The sequence below is a fragment of the Physeter macrocephalus genome, chromosome 8 (assembly GCF_002837175.3).
Source record: "Physeter macrocephalus isolate SW-GA chromosome 8, ASM283717v5, whole genome shotgun sequence".
Taxonomy (NCBI): domain Eukaryota; kingdom Metazoa; phylum Chordata; class Mammalia; order Artiodactyla; family Physeteridae; genus Physeter; species Physeter macrocephalus.
Genome location: NC_041221.1, coordinates 142,737,138 through 142,758,436, shown reverse-complemented (window position 1 = coordinate 142,758,436; position 21,299 = coordinate 142,737,138). Strand labels below are relative to the sequence as shown.

The window sequence follows — 21,299 nt, the reverse complement described above, 5'->3', positions numbered from 1 at the left end:
TTTTCGGTATGCGGACCTCTCACTGCTGTGGCCTCTCCCGTTGCGGAGCACAAGCTCCGGACGCGCAGGCCCAGCGGCCATGGCTCACGGGCCCAGCCGCTCCGCGTCATGTGGGATCCTCCCAGACCGGGGCACGAACCCGGTTTCCCCTGCATCGGCAGGTGGACGCGCAACCACTGCGCCACCAGGGAAGCCCCCCTGAACAGTTTTTAACGATGCCATCTCAATGATGTTAATTCCACTTGGGTAACCTCTTACTACACCCCTGATGTACAAGGGGCCTGAGATAGCTTTTTCCCCTTTGTTGATATTTGATGCTTATTGAAGGAAGTGATGATCCCCAGTGGCTCAGGACTGGATGCCCCCAGGCAGGAGGATGGTCATATTTCATGGCTGGGCTCAGTTCAGGCAGTAACTGTCCCCTTTCCCTAAACCAGCGTACTTCAGCTCTTTGCTAGAAAGATAAAGAGCATCAGAAAAGCACTGAGCTGTGGGGGGAACTCTTAGAGTTACCAAGATTATTATTAGTATGAAGCTGCTGCTGGAGAAGCTTCTGTTGCCTTCACAGACACACAAACTGTGTCTGGGGCCGTGGTTCCTGGTGCTGGTCTGTGACTTGGTGTGGGCTGGCTGATGGCTGCCTAAGAGCCGTTTATAGAGCTTATAAAATACATAGTTGTTGGCCTAGAGCAGGGCCAGGGAATCTATATTTTTCTAATGTGCACCCTAGTTTGAGAAGCACAGTCCTAGGACTGCCTCCTATAATTTTGCAATTACTGTTAAAGTGGTAGATTACAGTAGCCTTCAATTAAAATTTTTTTTTCCTTAGAAGTCCAATATTCCGACCACTTCACATAACTTTCTGACTCAGATGGCCTTTTTATCATTCTGATATATAATACAACCTCCTATGTCCCACCCTTCAGCCATTCATTTGACCAATATTTAACAGCTATCGAAGATGGGAATAAGGTAAAAAGATCAAAAGACACATAGTTCTAAGACTACAGGAGTCTTTGGTCTAGTCAGGAGACTGATGAACAGTAAACCAACTCTTGTAGAACAATTCATTCTTTCAGCTACAGTGGGAGCAGGTAGAATTTGCTGGAAAGTCTGGTAGTGCATCCTGGGGGAAAAACCCTTTGATTGAGGCTCGACAATGGAGAGGATGGTTGTCAGTGGTAGGTGAACATAGGAGAAGGCGGAGAGAACATCTTTGCAAAGGCTTAGTGGCCAGAGAGCCTGATAGGTGGCTAGAACTACATGTCTCTTAGTTTTGCCACCATATTAAATATGAGGCAACATGTGATAGAACCTAACAGAGTGGATGTGCTGACAGAGGCCACCTCTTGAGGGGCTTGTAGATCGCGTGTGGTAGTAGTTTGTATTTGACCTCATTAGTACATCTTCTTTGCCATATATGTAGGTTTTGTCTACACCTCATTGATCTGTATCTTTAAAAAAATTCTTCCCCCTGACAATACAGTATGATGAAATTTCTTATTCTTACCCAATACCTTGGAAGCAGGAGAGAGTAAGTGGTAATTGGCTATATCCCCAGAGGAGCCCTAGCTTCACTTCTCATTTTCTGGCCCTGTTCACAGTCTTTGATTTCGGAAGCCAGAAGTCAGCCTGTCTGTGGGGCTTCCTTCCCCCATTAAACCTGTGTCCTTTTTTGAAAGCCCTACCTCACCAGCATCATCTCATGCCATTTCCCTCCTTGATCCCTAAGCTTCCTCCACACTGATCTTTTTCAGGTTTTCAAAGAAACAAGACTTCTTCCTCCCACAGGGCCTTGGCACACACTGTTCCCTCTGCCTGCAGTTTTCCATCTAAATTGATCTTCCCTAAAAAGGCCTTTTCCAGCCTCTATTTAAACAAGCCCCACTCCCTTGTATTTTGTGACACTTGATACAATTTTACATTGTTTTACTTATTTTGATGACTTTATTTCTTTATTGCTAGACTTCTCCTTAAGTTCCATCAAGGCAGTGACCTTGATGGTGTGGCTCACTCACAATTGCATCCTCCCCGCCTATTTAACAATAAATATTAGATACTTATTTGCTGAGTGGATGTGTGAATAATGGATGGATGGGTGGATGGATGGGTGGAGAGTTGAAGTCTGTATGTTGAATTCTTAACAAACTGCAGCCCACCATTGTTTTTCAGGTTGCAGTTCCACTCAGCCAGGCTCCTAGGGATTCTCTTCTCCCCTGTGAACCCAACAAAGCTATGTCCATCCTTCATGCTGTGGTCTAAGCTCCATTCATTTAATGAAATCTGTGATCTCTAAAGCTGACAAGTGATGTGTGTCTCTCCTGACTTATAAATAAAATATAGGTTTATATTTTGTTAATAACCTCGGAGTGTATGTGCCTTGTTTCCAGTTGGATCACTTATCCAAACTTCATTTAAGTTATAATTTTTAAATAGACGTTTCTCATAAGAAAAGCAATTTTTTTCACAAGAAAAGCAATAAAGAAATATGTTTCAGAGAATGTGAGAAATACTGAGTATAGTGAAGCAGATATGAATCCTGCATAATTTCTCCACCTTGAGTTATACATGCCACAACTTTGTGTGCATGTGTGCACCTGTATAAGTATCCTGAATTTTAAACATAACATGATCCCCCTGTCATATAAAGACTTTCAAAGGCCATTTCATTGTATGCCTGACGCTAAGTTCTGTTTTGGGGAATCACTATGGAGTGCCAGCAGAATACCAGACAGAGTGCTAGGCACTGAGGTAGATGTTATCCCACTTTGCATTATATAGTGCTTTCTGGAAAAAGACACTATAAAGAGTAGCTACATTTCTGAGTGGCTATGATAGGTTGCAGAAGCAAGAGGTGAAACTCCAGAATAATTTGAATAGGGTCAAACGAGAAAGACTGGGTACCTAACAGAAAGACTGAGTGCACTGAGCACACAGATGTCTTAAGAAAATGGTTTCTGCTAAACCTCTAAAACAATGAATTGGGAGAACCTCGGCAGACCTCTGTTCTCTGAAATCCTAGCTGTGAGAATGACTCCTGTTTTCCTTCTTTTCTAGAGCGACCGTCTTCTGATCAAGGGAGGCAGAATCGTCAATGATGATCAATCCTTTTATGCTGATATTTACATGGAAGACGGCTTAATAAAGTAGGTATATAGTACCCTTGGCTTTGTCTTTTGAACTTCGTTAGAGGCTCAGAAGAAAACTTGCTTCTTATCAAACTTCCCCACATTGATAAGATATTGTATAAAACTGGTATATCCAACCCACCATATGATCCATCCCTGGCCTCATTCAGTTTTATTTTTATCTTGTTCAGCTTCATTAGCTAGCTTAAGATTCTGGTTATAGATTGCTTACTTATCTTTGGAAACTTGGCTTAGGTACAACTTTCTGTAGGCAAACATTCCTTACCAGCCCCTAAATCTAGGCTAGCCTTCCCTTTGATGAGCTTTTAAAAACCCTGTGCTTTTATCAATCATAGCAATTCTGACACTGTTGGCCCTCTTAGAGCAAGGACCATGTCTTATTATTCTCTGTATTTACAGCACTTAACCCAGTACTTAACACATAGAGACTTCTGTAAGAGCTACGTTTTATTGAGTATATAGTATGTGCCCGGCACTGCGTTAAATGTTTTACATGCCTTATCATTTAATCTGCCAGCAATCCTATGAGGTGAGTACTCTTATTACCCCCTTTGCAGAGGAGGATAGAGGAGAAAGAGAAACAGAGAGAGTAAATAACTTGCTAAAGATCAACATATTAATCAGTGCATTGAATGAATGGATGAATGAATGGATGAATGGATGAATGAATAAACAAATGCAAGAATGAAGATATTTGTGTTTGTTAGCCTTGCCAATTTGCATAGATACTTTTTCATATTAGAAGTAGGAAAAACGGAATTGTTAGACAAGCCAACCAGTGTAAAACTGTACTTTCTTCAAAATATGAGCCACGATTAATTCTACATTTTTCTCTTACTAAGACATTATTGTGTATAGTCCACTCTCTGGCGGAAGTGTGTTCCCTCATTTAGAGATCTTCAGAGTTGGAAAATAATTTAGTACTTAATGCTTCTTCCTCATTCCAGAGCTCATGGCAGGCATCACTAATTGATCACAGAACTTTTCACAGTTGAGCCCTAAATACAGGCTCACAATCAATCTTCATGCAGTGATTCAGGCACCTACTACCATAGTTGAATACATAAACTGAGTCTTCTTTGCCATCTCTATTAAAATAGACTGGAAGGCCACTTGCCAAGGGTGTTATAGAAGGAATTTAACCATCAGATGTTATGTGTTGGTGGTGGAGAAAAGGGTGTATAAACATGATCTTCATCCAGTCCTATAAAATGATATATCTCCAACAACATTCTTAACTCACAGACCATAAAAACAAATAATTTCCTCCAGTTTTTACTGAATTGTTTCCTGTGAAGATTGATGGAGTGCCTGATATGTGCAAAGAAGTTGTCTCAGGCACGGGACACGTACCGTGTCACATGGTATGGTAGATATCATTGGGACCCAAATCATCGTGCTCTCTTCCCCCAGGGACTTGAGAGTCTTTTAGGGGAAGTGACATGTCTGTACATGCAAAGCACATGACATCACCAGATAATATCAATATCGAGTATTAAGTTAGTAGAACAGATGAGATCCAGAGGAAGGAGAGGGCTACGTGAGATCAAGATGGTTATTGATTATAATAGCTGATATTTACTGAATTTTCATATGCCTAACTAATAGTGTTCTTTGGGCTTAACAAAGATTAACGTTTAATCTACACAACAGACCTATGGAGGAGGCACTTTTTTTTTTTTTTTGCGGTACGCGGGCCTCTCACTGCTGTAGCCTCTCCCGTTGCGGAGCACAGGCTCCCGACGCGCAGGCTCAGCGGCCACGGCTCACGGGCCCAGCCGCTCCGCGGCATGTGGGATCTTCCCGGACCGGGGCACGAACCCATGTTCCCTGCATCGGCAGGCGGATTCCCAACCACCGCGCCACCAGGGAAGCCCAAGGAGGCACTTTTATTACATTTTACAGATGAAAAAACTGAGACATGGTGAGGTTAAGTAACTTGGCCGAAGTCATAACGCTAGTATTAGCAGATCCAAGATTGCGAATCCACATAGCCCACATCCAGGGCAGAGCCACACTCTTAATTATTAGACCTGGCTGTCAGTAGAAACTTGACCAAGGAGGGGAGATGGAAGCTAAGCCTTCAAGGATTAAGGGGACCTTGATTGGTTCAGTGGGGAAAAGGAGGGAAGGCTTTTCTTTTTCAGACTGGGTGTTATACCAGTTGTCAAAATTGGTAGAAGCATACATACATAGGCACACCCAAGCCAGGCAGCTCTTCATGCCCTTGGTTCTCAGTTCCCCTTAGAGGTGAATCAGTGAGGCAGGGACATGGGAACACACTGGCCAGTATCTGGACTAGAATGGAATTAAAATCAAGGCTGCATTTTTTCCACAGTGTGTTTTGAATTGTGGTGTTTCTGGAATGGCAGAGTGGTGGTGTGGTAAGGGTGAACTCTTAGAGATGTCAGAAAGACTTAATTTTAGTTGTAGAACTTAGATTTTGTCAGGCAAGTGCTAGACTTCTTCCTACCCCAGCAGAGTATCTTTCTTAGCTGGCTATGAACAAAAGCGGAAAGTATTCATGCCACTGGCAGTGGGGTACATGTGTCCCCAAGGTAGGAGAGGGCTCATGATAAGGTAGAGCCTTAGGAATCATAAGTCTAGGTTTTCCCTGGTGGCACAGTGGTTTAGAATCCATCTGCCAATGCAGGGGACACAGGTTTAAGCCCTGGTCCGGGAAGATCCCACATGCCGTGGAGCAACTAAGCCCGTGCGCCACAACTACTGAGCCTGCGTGCCGCAACTAGTGAAGCCTGTGCGCATAGAGCCCATGCTCCGCAACAAGAGAAGCCTGCGTACCGCAACGAAGAGTAGCCCCTGCTCGCCACAGCTAGAGAAAGCCTGCGAGCAGCAATGAAGACCCAATGCAGCCAAAAATAAAATGAATAAAATAAGTTTAGTAAAAAGAAAAAAGAATCATAAGTCTACCTGGAATTAACTGGATGTTTCAATCAAGGATGTGAACTAAACAACATAGATGGTCTGTGCGGTTACATTGTGCTAGGAGTAGTTGTATTTGTCATTTGTCTTGTGTAGTGTGCCCTTGGCATACTTATTGGCTTCCTTCCCAGACCAGTCTCCCCGTCTCTGCCTCCCTGGGATGCTCTGAAGCTTCTTGGGTGAAGCTGTATCTGGTGGAGGTTGTCATAATCACCTTCCTTGGCTTGAAACTTCTACTGAGATGCTGACCATACAAAAGCAGCTGGCGTAGGCATCTGCATCTTTGGCTTCCTCTTGGAGAATCTGCCATCAGCTGTGATTGACGGATAAACTATCAGGGAAGGATGGAATTGAGAGTGAAGTCGGAGTTGTGAAATGCCCCAGACAGATTCCATTTGTTATTAGGAGCACAGATGAACCCATTTAGAGGATAGCAAAGTTCACACACCTGTTCTTTAAAATGATTCTTTACCTCCTTCAGTCTCTCCTAACAGTTCATTATTTTACAGCCATTCGGTCCTTCTGCAAATGTTCTTCCTGACCTTTAAATAAAGAAAAAAATGAAAAGGATAATAAAAACACTTATTAAAAAATATTTATTACACACCCTATATTCTAGACGTGGTTAAACCACTGGTGTTACAGTACTAAGCCGGGACACATGGTCCTACCAAACAGCATATCAGATTGTTTTGTGTCTATAAAAAAATTGTTTTCTGGATGGACCTAGAGATTATCATACTAAGTGAAGTAAGTTAAAGACAAATATCTTATGATATCACTTGTATGTGGAATCTAAAACATGATACAAATGAACCTATTTACAAAACAAAAACAAACTCACAGACATAGAAAACAAACTTAGGGTTACCAAAGGGGAAAGGGGGGTAGGGATAAATTAGGAACTTGGGGTTAACAGATACACACTACTATATATAAGATAAACAGCAGGGTCTTACTGTATAACACAGGGAACTATGTTCAATGTCTTGTAATAAAAAAAATGTTTTCTGTTATGGATACCTGTCTTTATTTGTTTCTAGATTGCTAAACTTGTGAATCACTTGCAAAAGACTACTTTGATAAACATAAGTTACAACATTTCAAATCCTTATAATACTATGTTTATCTTGGAAGTCATTCTTTTAAATTGCTGGTTGTTTCCCTGTCTCACCAGGCAAATTGGAGACAATCTGATTGTCCCTGGAGGGGTGAAGACCATTGAGGCCAATGGGAAAATGGTGATTCCTGGAGGCATCGATGTCCACACTCACTTCCAGATGCCCTACAAGGGAATGACCACAGTGGATGACTTCTTCCAAGGGACCAAGGCTGCCTTAGCGGGGGGCACCACTATGATCAGTAAGTCCCCCGACTTTACACATTTGTGTAGAGCGTGCGAGGGGTCCTAGGGAGTGAGTTTAACTAACATGTTAACTGCAGTGGTCTCTGCTGGTAACTCGTACACTTCCCCTCAATTCAGTTTTTAGACTTTCTGCCTGATGAGACCTGAGAAAAGCTGGTTATAGTGAGGACATTGGCAGCTCCTGTAACCGCATAGAGGAGATTCAGGAGGTTCATGACCTTGAAAGCATCTGTCTTCTCTGTCTGCCTTAGAGCAGGGGCCCGGTATGCCATGGGTGGGGAATCAGCACTTATCATCTCTGGGCCAGTCTCTGCGGAAAGTGGACTTAAAAAGTTGTGGATCGTGGGCAAAAAGCGATTTCAGGACTTCCAACTTGGGTCTGAGGCAGCAGGGGCAGAGAGTACAGGCAGAGCAGTGAGAATGGGGTTGAGAAGCATCCCATGATAATGATAATGAGACTTGCAGTTCTTGAGAACTTAGGAGGATTCAATGGTGGTTAGTGTTATTTGGTCTGTGCTGTATCTTTAAGATTGGGCAAGCTGGGGGGTTGTTTCTCTTGTTTTGTTTTTCTGGTGACTTTTGCAATTCCAAAGAAACCTAGGGAGTTGAATGCCAGGATTACTGAGCAGATAGCATTCCAGGGCACTCCTTCCTAAGCCAAAGGAATCCCAATGAATTGGCTCCCGTCCCAGCCCTGGCCCCCAGCTTGGTCAGCAAGAGCACTGTTTACCACAGTATACATCCACTTGAGAACTCAGTACAGCCTGAGCCTTAGACTTACTCACTGTCTTTTGCTTCCTTTCAATGGGAGTAGTAGCAGGGTTCAGCTCTAGCTAGTTGGGTGTGGAAACCCAGGAAAATTGTGTCAGGGCCATAAAAGGTGCAATTCTGGGAGACCAAAGCCTTTCTTCAGCCAAAGGGAGGAAGCCAGCTGACTTCTCGGCAGCTGCCTGCCCACGAAGGCCCTGTTGTGGGTCCAGGCACCAGTAACATAGCTCCATGACTTTGCTTTCCGATAAGTGCACTTAAGCTGCCTGTGCTAGAAGGCTGAGGAAATGAGTGATCTTGGCCTGGCTTTCTGCCATCTTGCCGAGGAGCTGGACCTGTTCAGAACCCTGGACATATGCATTAGGCTTGGGCTTCTGCACTGGGCTTCTGCGTTAGGGAAGGAGCTCCACATGAGAAGAGAGGAATGCATACAAGAACGACAGACGTGTACATGTCCTTTGTAGATAGTTAAAAAACCCTAGGTATGCAGAAAAGAAAAAAACCCCATAAATCTCACTTCACTGTCACAGTTTGGCCATTTTTTTTTCTATTTAACAAAAAGGATTGTAATAAACATACTGCGCTTTGGCCTTCTATTTTCACTAATTAATATGTCATGTATATTTTTCCATTCATTTATTTTTATTCTACCAAATTTTAAATGGACTCCTGACATCCGTTTTATGAAGGTATCACAATTTATGTATTTAACCAAACTTCCCTATTGTAAGACTTTGTTCCCAGTTTTCCACTTACATAAATATATAAATAGTGGCAAACATCTTGAGAACCCAGATTTTGCAAATAGCCATGTTTATTTCCTTAGAGATAATTCTTAGGCATAGGAATAATTGTTGAGGTATGAAAAATGTCATGGTTTTTGATACACATTTCAAAATTGTTCTTAGGAAAGTTGTACCAATTCATACTTTCTCTCGACTGCCATGGGGAACTATGAAATACTCTAATTTTTGCCTTAACTTCACCAATGTTATTGGTGTAAATCTTATTCTTTTTAGAAGTATTATCCACCATTGCAGGTACTGCAAGAGTAGGTTTTGGCCTCAGAAAAACCATATTCTTGATGAAAGTTTGCATGGAAATAGTATCTGTGGGCCAAGCGTCAAGTTCACTTAACTGATACTAGGTCTTTCCTACGGCAGTAAACACGAGGATTCATCCTCTTGTGCCCAGACGTAACTTTAAAACCCCTCCTTCTTCCCATAGAAGGGAGTCCAACTTTGATCACCAGCAATGACTCCTGTAATAGTGGTAATAATGGCACACAGTAGGTGCTCATCAATTGATAGCTAATATTTATGGAGCACTTACTATGTGCCAGGCATCAGGTGAAGCACTTTCCATGCATTTTCCCATTTAATCCCTTAACAAACTTAGAGGGAAGGCAGTGTTACCCCTGTCCCCAACCCCACTTGGTGCCCATTTTAAGAATGAGAAAATTAAGGTTTAGAAAAGCTAGTAATTTGCCCAAGATCCCATAGTTAAGTGACAGTTGAATCATCAGCAACGTTGAAACCACCCGGGAACCCTTTCTAAGGTTAACCCCGTGCTCAAGAAATAGAGACTTTGCTGTCATAGCTAAGCAAGCAAGAGCAGACCTGTACAGAGGGGACCAAAGGCTGTGTCGATGAGTCGCCCATGCGGGGCCTCTGTTGTTCAGTTGACCACGTGGTGCCCGAGCCCGAGTCCAGCCTGACGGAGGCCTATGAGAAGTGGCGGGAGTGGGCCGATGGCAAGAGCTGCTGTGACTATTCCTTACACGTGAACAGTGGATGACTTCTTCCAAGGGACCAAGGCTGCCTTAGTGGGGGGCACCACCATGATCATTGACCACGTGGTGCCCGAGCCTGAGTCCAGCCTGACGGAGGCCTATGAGAAGTGGCGGGAGTGGGCCGATGGCAAGAGCTGCTGTGACTATTCCTTACACGTGGACATTACCCACTGGAATGACAGCGTCAAGCAGGAGGTGCAGAGCCTTATCAAAGACAAAGGTGAGCCCGGATGTGCCTTCCTCCCTTCCCCCTTGCCTGTCCTTCCCATACTGTCCACTCATTTAGTCGCTTCTCCTTGCTGGACCCTGGAACCTTGAGTATGAATGCCGGATATAGGGGTACCACTATGGACCAGGCACTTTATGCCATCCTACTTATTCCTTACGGGATCCCCATGAGATAGGGATTATTATCCTTACTCTGCAGTTGGAGAACCTGAGACTCAGAATAAGTAGCCCAAGATCATAGAATTTGTAAGCAGTAGATCTACCCAAAGCCTGTGCTCTGCACCTCCGTGCAATACTGCCCATTGTACAGAGGAAGAAACTGAGGTCAGGAGAGGTTGACGTCTTACATAAGGTCATACAGCTAGTACATATGAGATTAGGAATGTTTAACCTCAATCATTTTGATTCCAAAGATCCAACCATTACTATTATATAACAATAAGCATCCTCGGAAAAGGGTAAGACATTTCTGGGAGCAAAGATGTGTTCGTACTCCAGATAGGAGCTTAGGGCCTGAAAGTTGTGTGTGTGTGTGTGTGTGTGTGTGTGTGTGTGTGTCTGCGTGTGTCTGTGTCCTCTCTATGAGTTCATGATTTAGGTTCCCATTGACTTAGATTCTTCTGTGTTTACTTCTTTCTGTGTTCTGATGGTCAAGTATTTCACACACGCACCACCCCCTCTCCATGCACGCAGACATGTGATGTGCTTCGCATCCGAGGGGGGCCTGGAGGACTTAGGGGAGTATGAGGAATGGCCTGTGCCGGTATCCATGGCAAAAGGAAGCAGGCCGGTGCAGAGCAATAGGATAAATGCTGCAAGATGCAGAATATTGTTATGATAGTAACAATAGTGCTACGATACTAGTACTAATAGTATTATTATAATTATTATTATACTAATTTTATAATACTGTTATCAGTTAGCAGTCTTGATGCAAAGGCCAGGAGTGCAGTGGAAGGCAGTGTGCTCGGGGTTAGGGGGAGGGGATGACCTCCAGAGGACAAACTCTCCTTTGCATCCCCCCCTCACCCCACAAGTTCTGCCCAGTTCTCACTATCTGATACAGAGGGTGAGATTAACCCCTCCCTTTTCTTGTTTTGGCCGCACAGCGCGGCTTGCGGGATCTTAGTTCCCACACCAGGGATCGAACCCGCGCCCCCTGCAGTGGTAGCGTAGAGTCTTAACCACTGGACTGCCAGGGAAGTCTCCTTCCTCCCTTCTTTCTGTGTCTCCTTTCACACTGCATCTCAACTAGGTAGAAAAGTGAACGGCTTTAACACCCACTTCCCTTCCGAAGGGCCTGAGTCATACCACGGATGACCCAGAGGCTTGTGGGAAGGGTTGTGTTGGGAAAAACTGCCCTGAGTTGCACCATTCTGGGTAGGAAAGGTCCCAGATTACAGTCCACTTTTGGCCTGGAATACTGTGGGCTGAGATGGCCCTAATGGCCGGAGAACAAAATTACCCTCCTTTCCTCTAAATGACTCTCTGTCCCCCAGTCCCACCTATTTCTATAAATTACTCTATTAATAGTGTATTTGGGGGGAGAAATTAAATGGCTCTTTCCTTGTAACGCTGATGACTTAGATATTTAAGCCCAAGGTGAACCTTGATTTCTCTGCATTAACTCTGTTACTTCCCCTAGGACAGGCTCTAGATTTTAGTTCTCTCTCAGACCCAACACCTTGCCCAGGCCTGGTGGAGAGCAGGCACTCACAAAGAGCAAAATAAACCACTCCCAGGAGATCAACCACGTGCTGGTGCTAAGAGTTCTGCATGTGTTGTCCCTTTTAAAGTTTCTGACCACCTTATGTAGCAGGGTGGTGTTATTTTTCCATTTTACAGATGAGGAAACTGAGGCTCAAGGGGTTAGGTTTTCCAAGCTCGCTGACCCAGCACGTGGTGCCACTCCTAGTGTGTGTACACAGCTAGTGTGCTGCAGTGATTCTTGACACGGTATCCTGCCTTGAGCAGTGTCGAGGCTTGTTGGCCCTCTGGGCTGGGAACAGTGGAGGGGGAGGCAGGAAGGAACCGCAGAAGAAGAGACCATTCTGATATGACGTCATAGGAATCGTCAATTTTACAGGGTAGAGGAGGAAATAGAAAAATGCTCTTGGAGAATGGGACGCATCCGCTTTGCATTGGGCAGGGGCCTGCGATGCCCTCGGGGCCCCGGGGGTGTCACAGTGGGAGCACAGGATGCAGCAGGGTCGTAATAATGCTGTCTTCCTCCTGTCTTCCCTCCCATCCCTCTCTTGCAGGGGTGAACTCCTTCATGGTTTACATGGCCTATAAGGATTTGTATCAAGTGTCGAACACAGAGGTAATAACCCATCACTGTGTGGTTTGGGGTCTCTGGATGGCTTTCCTATGGTTGCTGGTGACCTTGGCTCTTTGCACATGAGTTACTGTGGTCAGTGTGGGAGACTGCTGGGCAAGAGAGCTTCCTGAAGTCCTCGCTGTCCATGCTACATTTTAAATAAGGTAACGGGCAGGGTGCCAGGGGCAAGGCAGACAGGGAGCTAAAATTTCAACTGGCAGCAGCTTTCTCAAAACGATAAGAGGAAGGGCGTGTCTAAATCTCCCATCTACCAAACAAACTCTACAGCCCTCGGGAACTCAGGGGAAGTGTAAGTGTTCAGCCCTGTGGGATTAAGGAGGGCCGTCTACTCTTTGGGGTAATCGTACCAGCTTGCCTCTGACTCTCTCCGAAATGCATGGGGTGTGCTTGTTTTAGACAAAGCTCAGCTTCTCAGAAGAAATACAGAAAATGAATTCCCCTACCACCTGGCAAGGACACAAGGGTGGTCTGCCTTGAGGGGCTAAGAGATAGAGGTTTCAGCTTTTGAGTTAGCTTCTGGCCAGGCTGCAGTGCGTTTCAGGAGTGTTAAGAAGGATTCTGAAGATCTGTCTGAGTTCAGTGGGAAGTAATTCCATTTAAAGTGTGTGCAGGAGGCAGAGTAGGGGAGTTAGTATCACTCTGTTAGATGTGTGCCCTGTCTGCGTAGGAGACATGCTGGGTTCCTTATAGAGACAGCTTCCTAGAGTTCCTTTGGATTAGCACTCCTCTTTGGTTGTGCATGTTTTAGTCTATATTTCTGCCCTAGTCACTTATTTCCTCTAGTTCATCCCATTTATTTTAGCTCTGGCCCTAGTCGTTGGCCCTTGCATGAGATTGCTAAAAGCATTGTGTCTTGTGAATGTGACAAAGACTCATTTCTGTTTCAGCTGTATGAGATCTTCACCTGTCTGGGAGAGCTGGGAGCCATCGCTCAGGTGCACGCTGAGAATGGGGATATCATTGCCCAGGTAACGCAGCGCAGCTCCCTGCAGTGCACTTCCTGCTTGGGCTAGGGTCTGCGTCCCATTTATTTTCTCATTTCTTCAGTGTTGCCAGAGCTCTCAGTATGTGCCAGGCACCCTCATAAGTACTCTGCTAAGAACAGAACCTGCCCTCAAGGACCTCACAGTCTAGGAGGAGGAATTATGAGGGCAAATAGACAAGCGAGGGAGAAAGCAGAAGCTGGAAAGCAGGGAGCCGTCTGGCCATTCTGGGGAATCAGAAAAGGCATCCTGGCAGAGGAGGTTTTCACATTGGGCCATTTAGTGGGAGAGCATCGCTGATTCTGTTTTGAAAATGAGTCCAAGGTATGTGTCATGCTCAGTCCTAAAGAAAAACTCTAAGACAGCATTTTTCAGAAGCTGGAAATCTGATCCAGGACTGCCTGGATCACGACCTTAGATAATAAAGAATTCAGGTCTTGTGGGGATCAGACATCCCACTGATTTCCTAGAAATCATATTGAGAAACCTGAGGAAAGAGTGATGAAAGCAAGGGCCCCAAGGCCCCAATTGATCATTTGTAAGGAAGCAGAAAGCACTTCTCTCTCCGTCTCCTGGGTTGCTTAGTGGGCTAGATGAACAGATGTGTCTTCGCCAGGGTTTTGTTTATCTCAGAAGTGTTCAGGATTGGCTTCCGCTAGGAGGCGGCAGCCAGCAAACAGTGTCAGCTCTCTTAGTCCATTTGATAACATTAACAGCAAGAAACCATTATTCATTCTTTTAAGAGTATTTCCTCAGTGCTTTGTGCCAGGCACTAGGCTATAGCGGGGAGCCAAAACAGATGCATTCCAGAGCTCTCGAGTACTCGGGCTGTGCTTTAGAAGTTGTCCAGGACATGGGGAATGTGGTCGGCAGGGGTGTGGGAACACATTGAGGCCGACCCTCATCTCAGACCCATCAGCTTCCAACAGCAGGTCCCACCTGGGGAGCGCTTCCCACCATGTGCCAGGCCCTGGTCAGGGCTCTCGTATGTTCCCATTTAATCTTCGCCCAAGCCTTTCAAGATGGCGCCCACCCTCCTCCCTGTTTTATAGATGAGAACACTGAGGCGCTAAAGGATGAGGTCACTGGCCCAGGGATCACAGCCAGCAACTGGGAGAACACAATCTTAGCTTCTCGGGGGATGTGCCTCAGTGAGCATCTTTACCCAGAGATGGTGGAGAAGGGTCCTTCTCCACCAGTCCAGCTGCGGGCTCCCGGAGAGGCAGCGCCCCGGCTGTGCAGGCTCCAGCTGTTAGGATTTCAGACTCTCAGGGCTGTCTCTCTAGCGGAGGAGGTGAGTTAAGCGTGCAGTTTCCACTCCCTTATGACCGAGGAGGTTAATTAGTCAGGCCCCTGATAGCCTTCTCCCACATCCCCCGCACACCCAGATAATGAAGTCATTTTCCGAAGAGGCTCCAAATGCCTTGCTCCCATGGGAGGCATCCTGGTGGTGGTGGAGCTGGCTCTCCTCCCCACTCTCAAGCTTTCAGTGCAGCAGCCAGACGCCCCAGCCCTCCCTCCAGATGCCCTAGCAATCAGACTCCCAGCTTCTTCATCCTAGCCTCTGTGGAGGCAGACGGGCTCCGGCTCACAGCCCCTTTCCAGCTTCCTTTTGAGGCTTCTTAGCACAGAAGTGTGTCTGCTTCCTCACCGCCTCCCCGCCTCCGCCCCACCTTGGGAAGATCTGTTCCCGGTCAGGAAAAGAATAAGGGCGTTTTTCCATTTGGATGAGTTTCGTGTATATGTTTATTAAATTCACCTCAAGCTGAAAGATTTTATCACGTTGTTTATTTAAATGAAGGCAGCTGCTATACTCAGAGTTTTTGCTACACTTTATGCAAAGTGACTAAAGAGCAAGAAGAGATATTTTCTAAAGGTACCAACAAGGGACATTTTCACAAGTTTCAAGCTGGCAGGGCAGTCGGAGAGTACAGCGTCTTTAGCCATTCATCCAACAGATATCTACTGAGTGCCTACTATGTGCCATACCTTGGAGGGGGAAGGTGAAAAAGACAGGGTCACTTTCCTCATGGAGCAACCGAAACTGTGACGTAATTACAGCAGCGATCGGTGCCTCTAGGTGCCCACACCTCCCCCACCCATGTCAGGTGGCATCCATGGGTCTTTACATGTTATTCTTAACCTTCCAGCTGTAGGGACACCGTGGCTTTGTGAATAGGCCATCCCAACGTGAGCAGGGCACTAGAATCACCCGTGGAGCTTAAGGAACGATCCCTGGGATTCTCCGAATTCCGGAGATCCAGATTCGGGAGGTCATAGGAGAGCTCAGTCAGGTGTATTATGGAAAAGTTGCCCTGGCGATTGGAATGTGCTCGGAGACCATTGTTGGAGCGAGTTTCATCCTGTGCGTTGTCCCAGCACTTTTGGACCAGATAGGAAAGAGAATGTCGTGTAAGATGGAAGATGCTCTATTTGGACACCTCAACCCTTGTGTGACTTCACGAGGCAGTTCGGAGTCAGAAGTCACCAGAGTTTGGAAGAAATTGTATTTAATCTAAGCTTTGATACATGGAACAGGAAGAATGAAAAGTGGAGGTACTTTGCTGGAAGTATCAGCCTCTGACCTTTGGTCCAGTTCTGTCAAGCTAGAGGCAGTGACCATTTTACTTCTGGTGGCTGCTGATAGTATATGCACCTTCCTTCCTCCTCCTCTTTAAAAAATGTACGTGAAAAAAAAAAAAAAAAACCAACAAAAAAAGAGTTCTTCTTTTCCAGGGCGAAGGGATCCCTTCCTTTCTAAGTGTCTCATAGTTTCCAGGTGAGACAAAGCCTCGTTCAGCTCCCTCCCTCCTTCATCTCCTGTGTCACCAGCGCGAGGTTCCTAGGAACTGGCCTCAGTGCTTGAGCGTGAATGCCTGCAAAACTGCAGATCTGCTGCTGAGGATTTGCGCCAGTTCCCATTAGCCCAGCCTCCTGCTTCCAGAAAGCTGGCCGGTTCTGAGGAAGTTAGCCATCAGCTATGAGGGGTAGAGAGCTCTGCCACATCCACAACCTAGTTAAATAGAATTTGACCAAAAGGCTAAGTCAGGTAATGCTGTTTAGAGGCATGATTTAGTCTGGTGAAATTCTGAATCTGCTTATTATAGCCGAATATTTAAAGCATGAGAAAGCCCGAGGGGCTTATTAAAATACAGAATCCTAGAATTTATCTCATATATTCTGACTTGGTAGACCTGGGTAAGGCTAGACATCTGCACTTTTAACAAAAGCAACTCAGCAGATTCTGATGCAGGTGGTGGATGGAGCAGACTTTGAGAAACAGAGCAGGAAACTGTAAGCTCCGTGAAGTTAATTCAAGTGTGTAACCTGGAACCTCTCCCAGAGCAGGTACTCGATACATTTTGTTGAATGAATGGGTTTCAAAATGCATGAATGAATAAACAAACGAGTTAAGCCAGTGTCCTTTCAGAGGTGTCTGCATCTGAAAGAAATGAAGAATAAGTGAGCTGGTGCGACTTTTGACGTGTAATGGAGAAAAAACTTGATACTTTGACAGACTGTTGTCCTTTTAATAAAAAAAAGCCACCCTTAAAGGTTCTTTTCTTCTCTTAGTTAAGACTCTACCCTGTTTTGCAATTCCAGATATAGAATTAACAAATTTGTTCAACATCCCCATTTGATTCTTTATTTTCCCTTGAACAACACATCTTTAGATTAGAATATACCAGCCTAACTTTTTCTTTTTTTTTTCTTTTTTTTTTTTTTTTTTTGCGGTACGCGGGCCTCTCACTGCTGTGGCCTCTCCCGTTGCGGAGCACAGGCTCCGGACGCGCAGGCTCAGCGGCCATGGCTCACGGGCCCAGCCACTCCGCAGCATGTGGGATCTTCCCGGACCGGGGCACGAACCCGTGTCCCCTGCACTGTCAGGCAAACTCTCAACCACTGTGCCACCAGGGAAGCCCCAGCCTAACTTTTTCTAACCTTGGTTGAGCTCATATAAAAACTCTTCTCTATTCTTTTCTCATTCTAGGAGCAAACCCGGATGTTGGAAATGGGGATAACCGGCCCAGAAGGCCATGTACTGAGCAGACCAGAGGAGGTAATTTTCAGGAGGTTGGGGTAGGGGAGAGGGGTGGACGGAGAGAAGCAGTAGCAACGGAGGCTCTTTTTTTTGTAGCCTCATCTTCCAGGAGACTCCCGTCACCGCAGCAGCCTGGTTTATGGTCTGCTGCCCATTTTACATTGTAGTGTTTGCGTTCAGCTTCCCCTCCATTGGCACACACACATAAGGTGGGTGAACAAACATCTCTGAAAGGTGGTGGGACCCTGTGAATACCAGACAGAAACTGGAACATTTCTTTCAAAGACCACATCTGACTGACCCAACTCAAGGCCCCTGAGGAAATTAGAAAGGAGAGGAAAGGGAGTGTTTACTTCTGGCCCCTAATCTCTCTAAAGACAATACAAGTCGGAGGGTGTTGCACAGTTACTCAGTAGGAGTGGTAAATATCTAAATCCTTTCTCAATCATGTGAATCTCAGAGGTTCCCACTATTCCTTTATTCCATATTATAAGTCCTGCACAATATCAGCCATATCGACAGGGGGCCGAATGGGTTTGTCATAGACATTATATCTGTAGATTTGTGTCTGGTGATGAGGACATCCAGGTACGTTTTTCCCACGTGTAAGATGAATGCTGATTAGCATCAGTGCTTAGGAGCTAAAGAGCCAATGAATGGCAACTAGTGGCTGATTCCACATCTCTGGGCTGTCAGCAACTTCAGCTGCTGGCACAGGCCCGGAGCTGGGAATGGGGTTCCCATATGGCTGACAGCACATTGGCTTTGGGAGATCAGCCTGGGCCTGGCACCTGCAGCAAATTCCAGGCCCTCCATGTCAACAAAGCAAATCCTTTTCCTGTTGTATCATCCCAAGCTCCATACTCTACAACAGGTAGAAGAAGGAGCCAGAACCAGAAATCACAGTATTCCCGTTGGCCGTCTCTGTTAGGATCTTTTTTTTTTTTTTTGGCGGTACGCGGGCCTCTCACTGTGGTGGCCTCTCCCGTTGCGGAGCACAGGCTCCGGACGCGCAGGCTCAGCGGCCATGGCTCGCGGGCCCAGCCGCTCCGCGGCATGTGGGATCTTCCCGGACCGGGGCACGAACCCGCGTCCCCTGCATCGGCGGGCGGACTCTCAACCACTGCGCCACCAGGGAAGCCCTGTTAGGATCTTTTTAAAAAAGAAAATGTAGCACACATAGAGAAAACTGTTCCTATCATAAAGGAATGGATTTTCCCAAACTGAACACACATGTGTAACTAGCACCCAGTTGGAGAAACAGAACATTATTAGCACCCTAGAAGCTCCATTGTGTTTAATGATATTTTTGTTGCCAGTTGAAATAATTTTTAATTGTGTGATCAAGGTTACAGTCACAGCCCTCCAGAAAAGTCGATCTCCTTAATATCAGGTCCATTCTTTGGAATATTTGCCTATACCCAGTACTATGCTCATTGCATTTAATGGAGATAAAGGTTATCCTTGCCCCAGTCTTGGTATTATCGTTACATAAAGAAGCAGGAGCTCAGAGAGATTAAGCCACTGACCATCACGTTTGAAGGACTGGAAAATTGTTTACCCTGTTTGAGTAGGCCAGGGTGAACAGCACTGTTTGTGAAACTTTCCTCCAATGCTGTTCACTGTGGAGAAGTCCTGGCAAGATCGATTTCTGCCGCAGCAGCCAGGGGATTTCTGAGCAGAGTCTATTTTTGTTCCTTGGTTTGTTTTTCCAACCCCCCCCCAACCCTACTCTCCTCCTGTTCCCATCTCCTTTTTAGTAAAAAGCCTCTCAGCTGCAGATCTCGACAACACTGGAAGCCCTTTTGGGTGAAGTTGGAGGGTGATGTAACCTTCCAAAGATAGTCATGTTGTCAAGGTGCTGAAAACCCTGCGGTGCTTGTGGGCGGGGGGGGATGAGATCAAAGGGGCCGGGACTGCAGTCGTGGAGGAGCTGGAGTGGTCAGCACAGGCATGAAGAAGGAGGCATGGGTGCAGGAGGGGCAGCCCCTCTTCAATTCAAAGCACACCTAGATAGCATCTGGAGTAATGCTGTTCAGAGAGCTGAAGCCGAGGCTTGGAGACAGCCACTCTGACGTCTGGGTGCTTCAGGAAGGTGGCCACATTCACCTGTGCTTGGGGCTCCAGGATCTTGATCTCACCACGTGGAACAAAGTGCAGCTTGGGGGATGCTAGCTGGACCAGCCAAGTTCTTACAGCCTTTCTCCTAAGTCACACTCACCAAGGGCAGTGACTGGTTTGCGTTATACAAACACTGGGCATGTATCTGCAAGCTATTTTTGATATTTTTTTAAAGTGTTGGGCTGCATGGCTAACCAGAGGGTCATATGCATCCAAAAAGGAGCTGTTGTTGATTGAAAGGAAAAACGCCAGCGTGTCTGCGTTGGGCTGAATTGGACTAATTCGGGCTTTGGGTAGTAACGCAGGCTCTCCCACTGGTCGGAAGCTGTCATCAGCAATACAACCAATAGCCAGCCTTCAAGGAACACTTGCCTTGTTCCAGGATTGAGCTAATTGCCTTACAAGGATGAACTCTGTTAATTCTCTGAACAGCCCTGTGTGTCAGGTCCTATTATTATCCCCGCTTTATGGACCAGGAAGCTGAGTCTTTGGGAAGTTGTGTAACATCCCTGAGATCACCTGGCTTCTAAGTGGCAGAACCAGAACACAGATCCAGCTCATGAGAGAGGCTGAGCTCTAAGGTCCTGCTTTGTTAATAAAATAAGGGAAGATTTATTATTTCTTACTCATTAAATTCAACTGGGTCGGTTAGTGTATTTGAAAACATGAATTCTACATTAGGGTGGGCTGGAGGAAATCAGTGATAAAAGAAATCTTTGTGTTGCGAAGCCTGGGAATTATTAGTGTAAGAAATGCCTGTGGGAACGAACCCATCACTGACCACACATTGCTGCAGGAAAGGACTTAATGCCTAGTTGCCTTCACTGGTTATTTATACATACTGGTGTTGGGATTGTGTTTTGCCAGAGATTCTGCCCTAGGCAGATTGGGGAGCAAAGACTTCCATCACATGTGGCCTTTGTGATAATCACAGGGAGAGGAGAGAATAGGCCAAGGGAAAACTCTAGCTATGCTGATGCAGCGCCCACTCTGGCCAGACACTGCTCTCACCCCACCGTCCCCTGCTACACCCTCCCTATCTCCACTTCTTTTTTTAATTTTTAATTTTTATTGGCATATAGTTGATTTCATTACAGAGTATCGAGTGGAGTTCCCTGTGCTATACAGTAGGTCCTTATTAGTTATCTATTTTATATATAATAGTGTGTATATGTCAATCCCAATCTCTCAATTTACCCTTCCCTTCCCCCCACCCCTGGTAACCATTTCTATGTCTGTGACTCTATTTCTGTTTTTAAAATAAGTTCATTTGTACCATTTTTTTAGATTCCACATTTAAGCGATATCATATGATGTTTGTCTCTCTCTGACTTACTTCACTTATGATAATTTCTAGGTCCATGATAATCTCTAGGTCCATCCTTGTTGCTGCAAATGGCATTATTTCGTTCTTTTTTATGGCTGAGTAATATTCCATTGTGTGTGTGTGTGTGTGTGTGTGTGTGTGTGTGTGTGTATACCACATCTTCGTTATCCATTCGTCTGTCGATGGACATTTAGGTTGCTTCCATGTCCTGGCTGTTGTGAATAGTGCTGCAATGAACA

At 45.6% G+C, this 21,299-nt stretch overlaps 1 protein-coding gene across 1 annotated transcript in view; it reads left to right on the top strand.

Annotated features, from left to right (window-relative positions):
* LOC102984354 (dihydropyrimidinase-related protein 3-like) overlaps nt 1-21,299 on the top strand; it is a 103,785-nt gene that overhangs the window by 76,773 nt on the left and 5,713 nt on the right. Inside the window, exons 2-7 of the mRNA XM_055086913.1 lie at nt 3,058-3,146; nt 7,270-7,423; nt 10,043-10,238; nt 12,508-12,569; nt 13,475-13,555; nt 17,562-17,630. Coding sequence (XP_054942888.1) covers nt 3,058-3,146; nt 7,270-7,423; nt 10,043-10,238; nt 12,508-12,569; nt 13,475-13,555; nt 17,562-17,630 — 651 coding nt within the window. The remainder of the gene's footprint in view (nt 1-3,057; nt 3,147-7,269; nt 7,424-10,042; nt 10,239-12,507; nt 12,570-13,474; nt 13,556-17,561; nt 17,631-21,299) is intronic.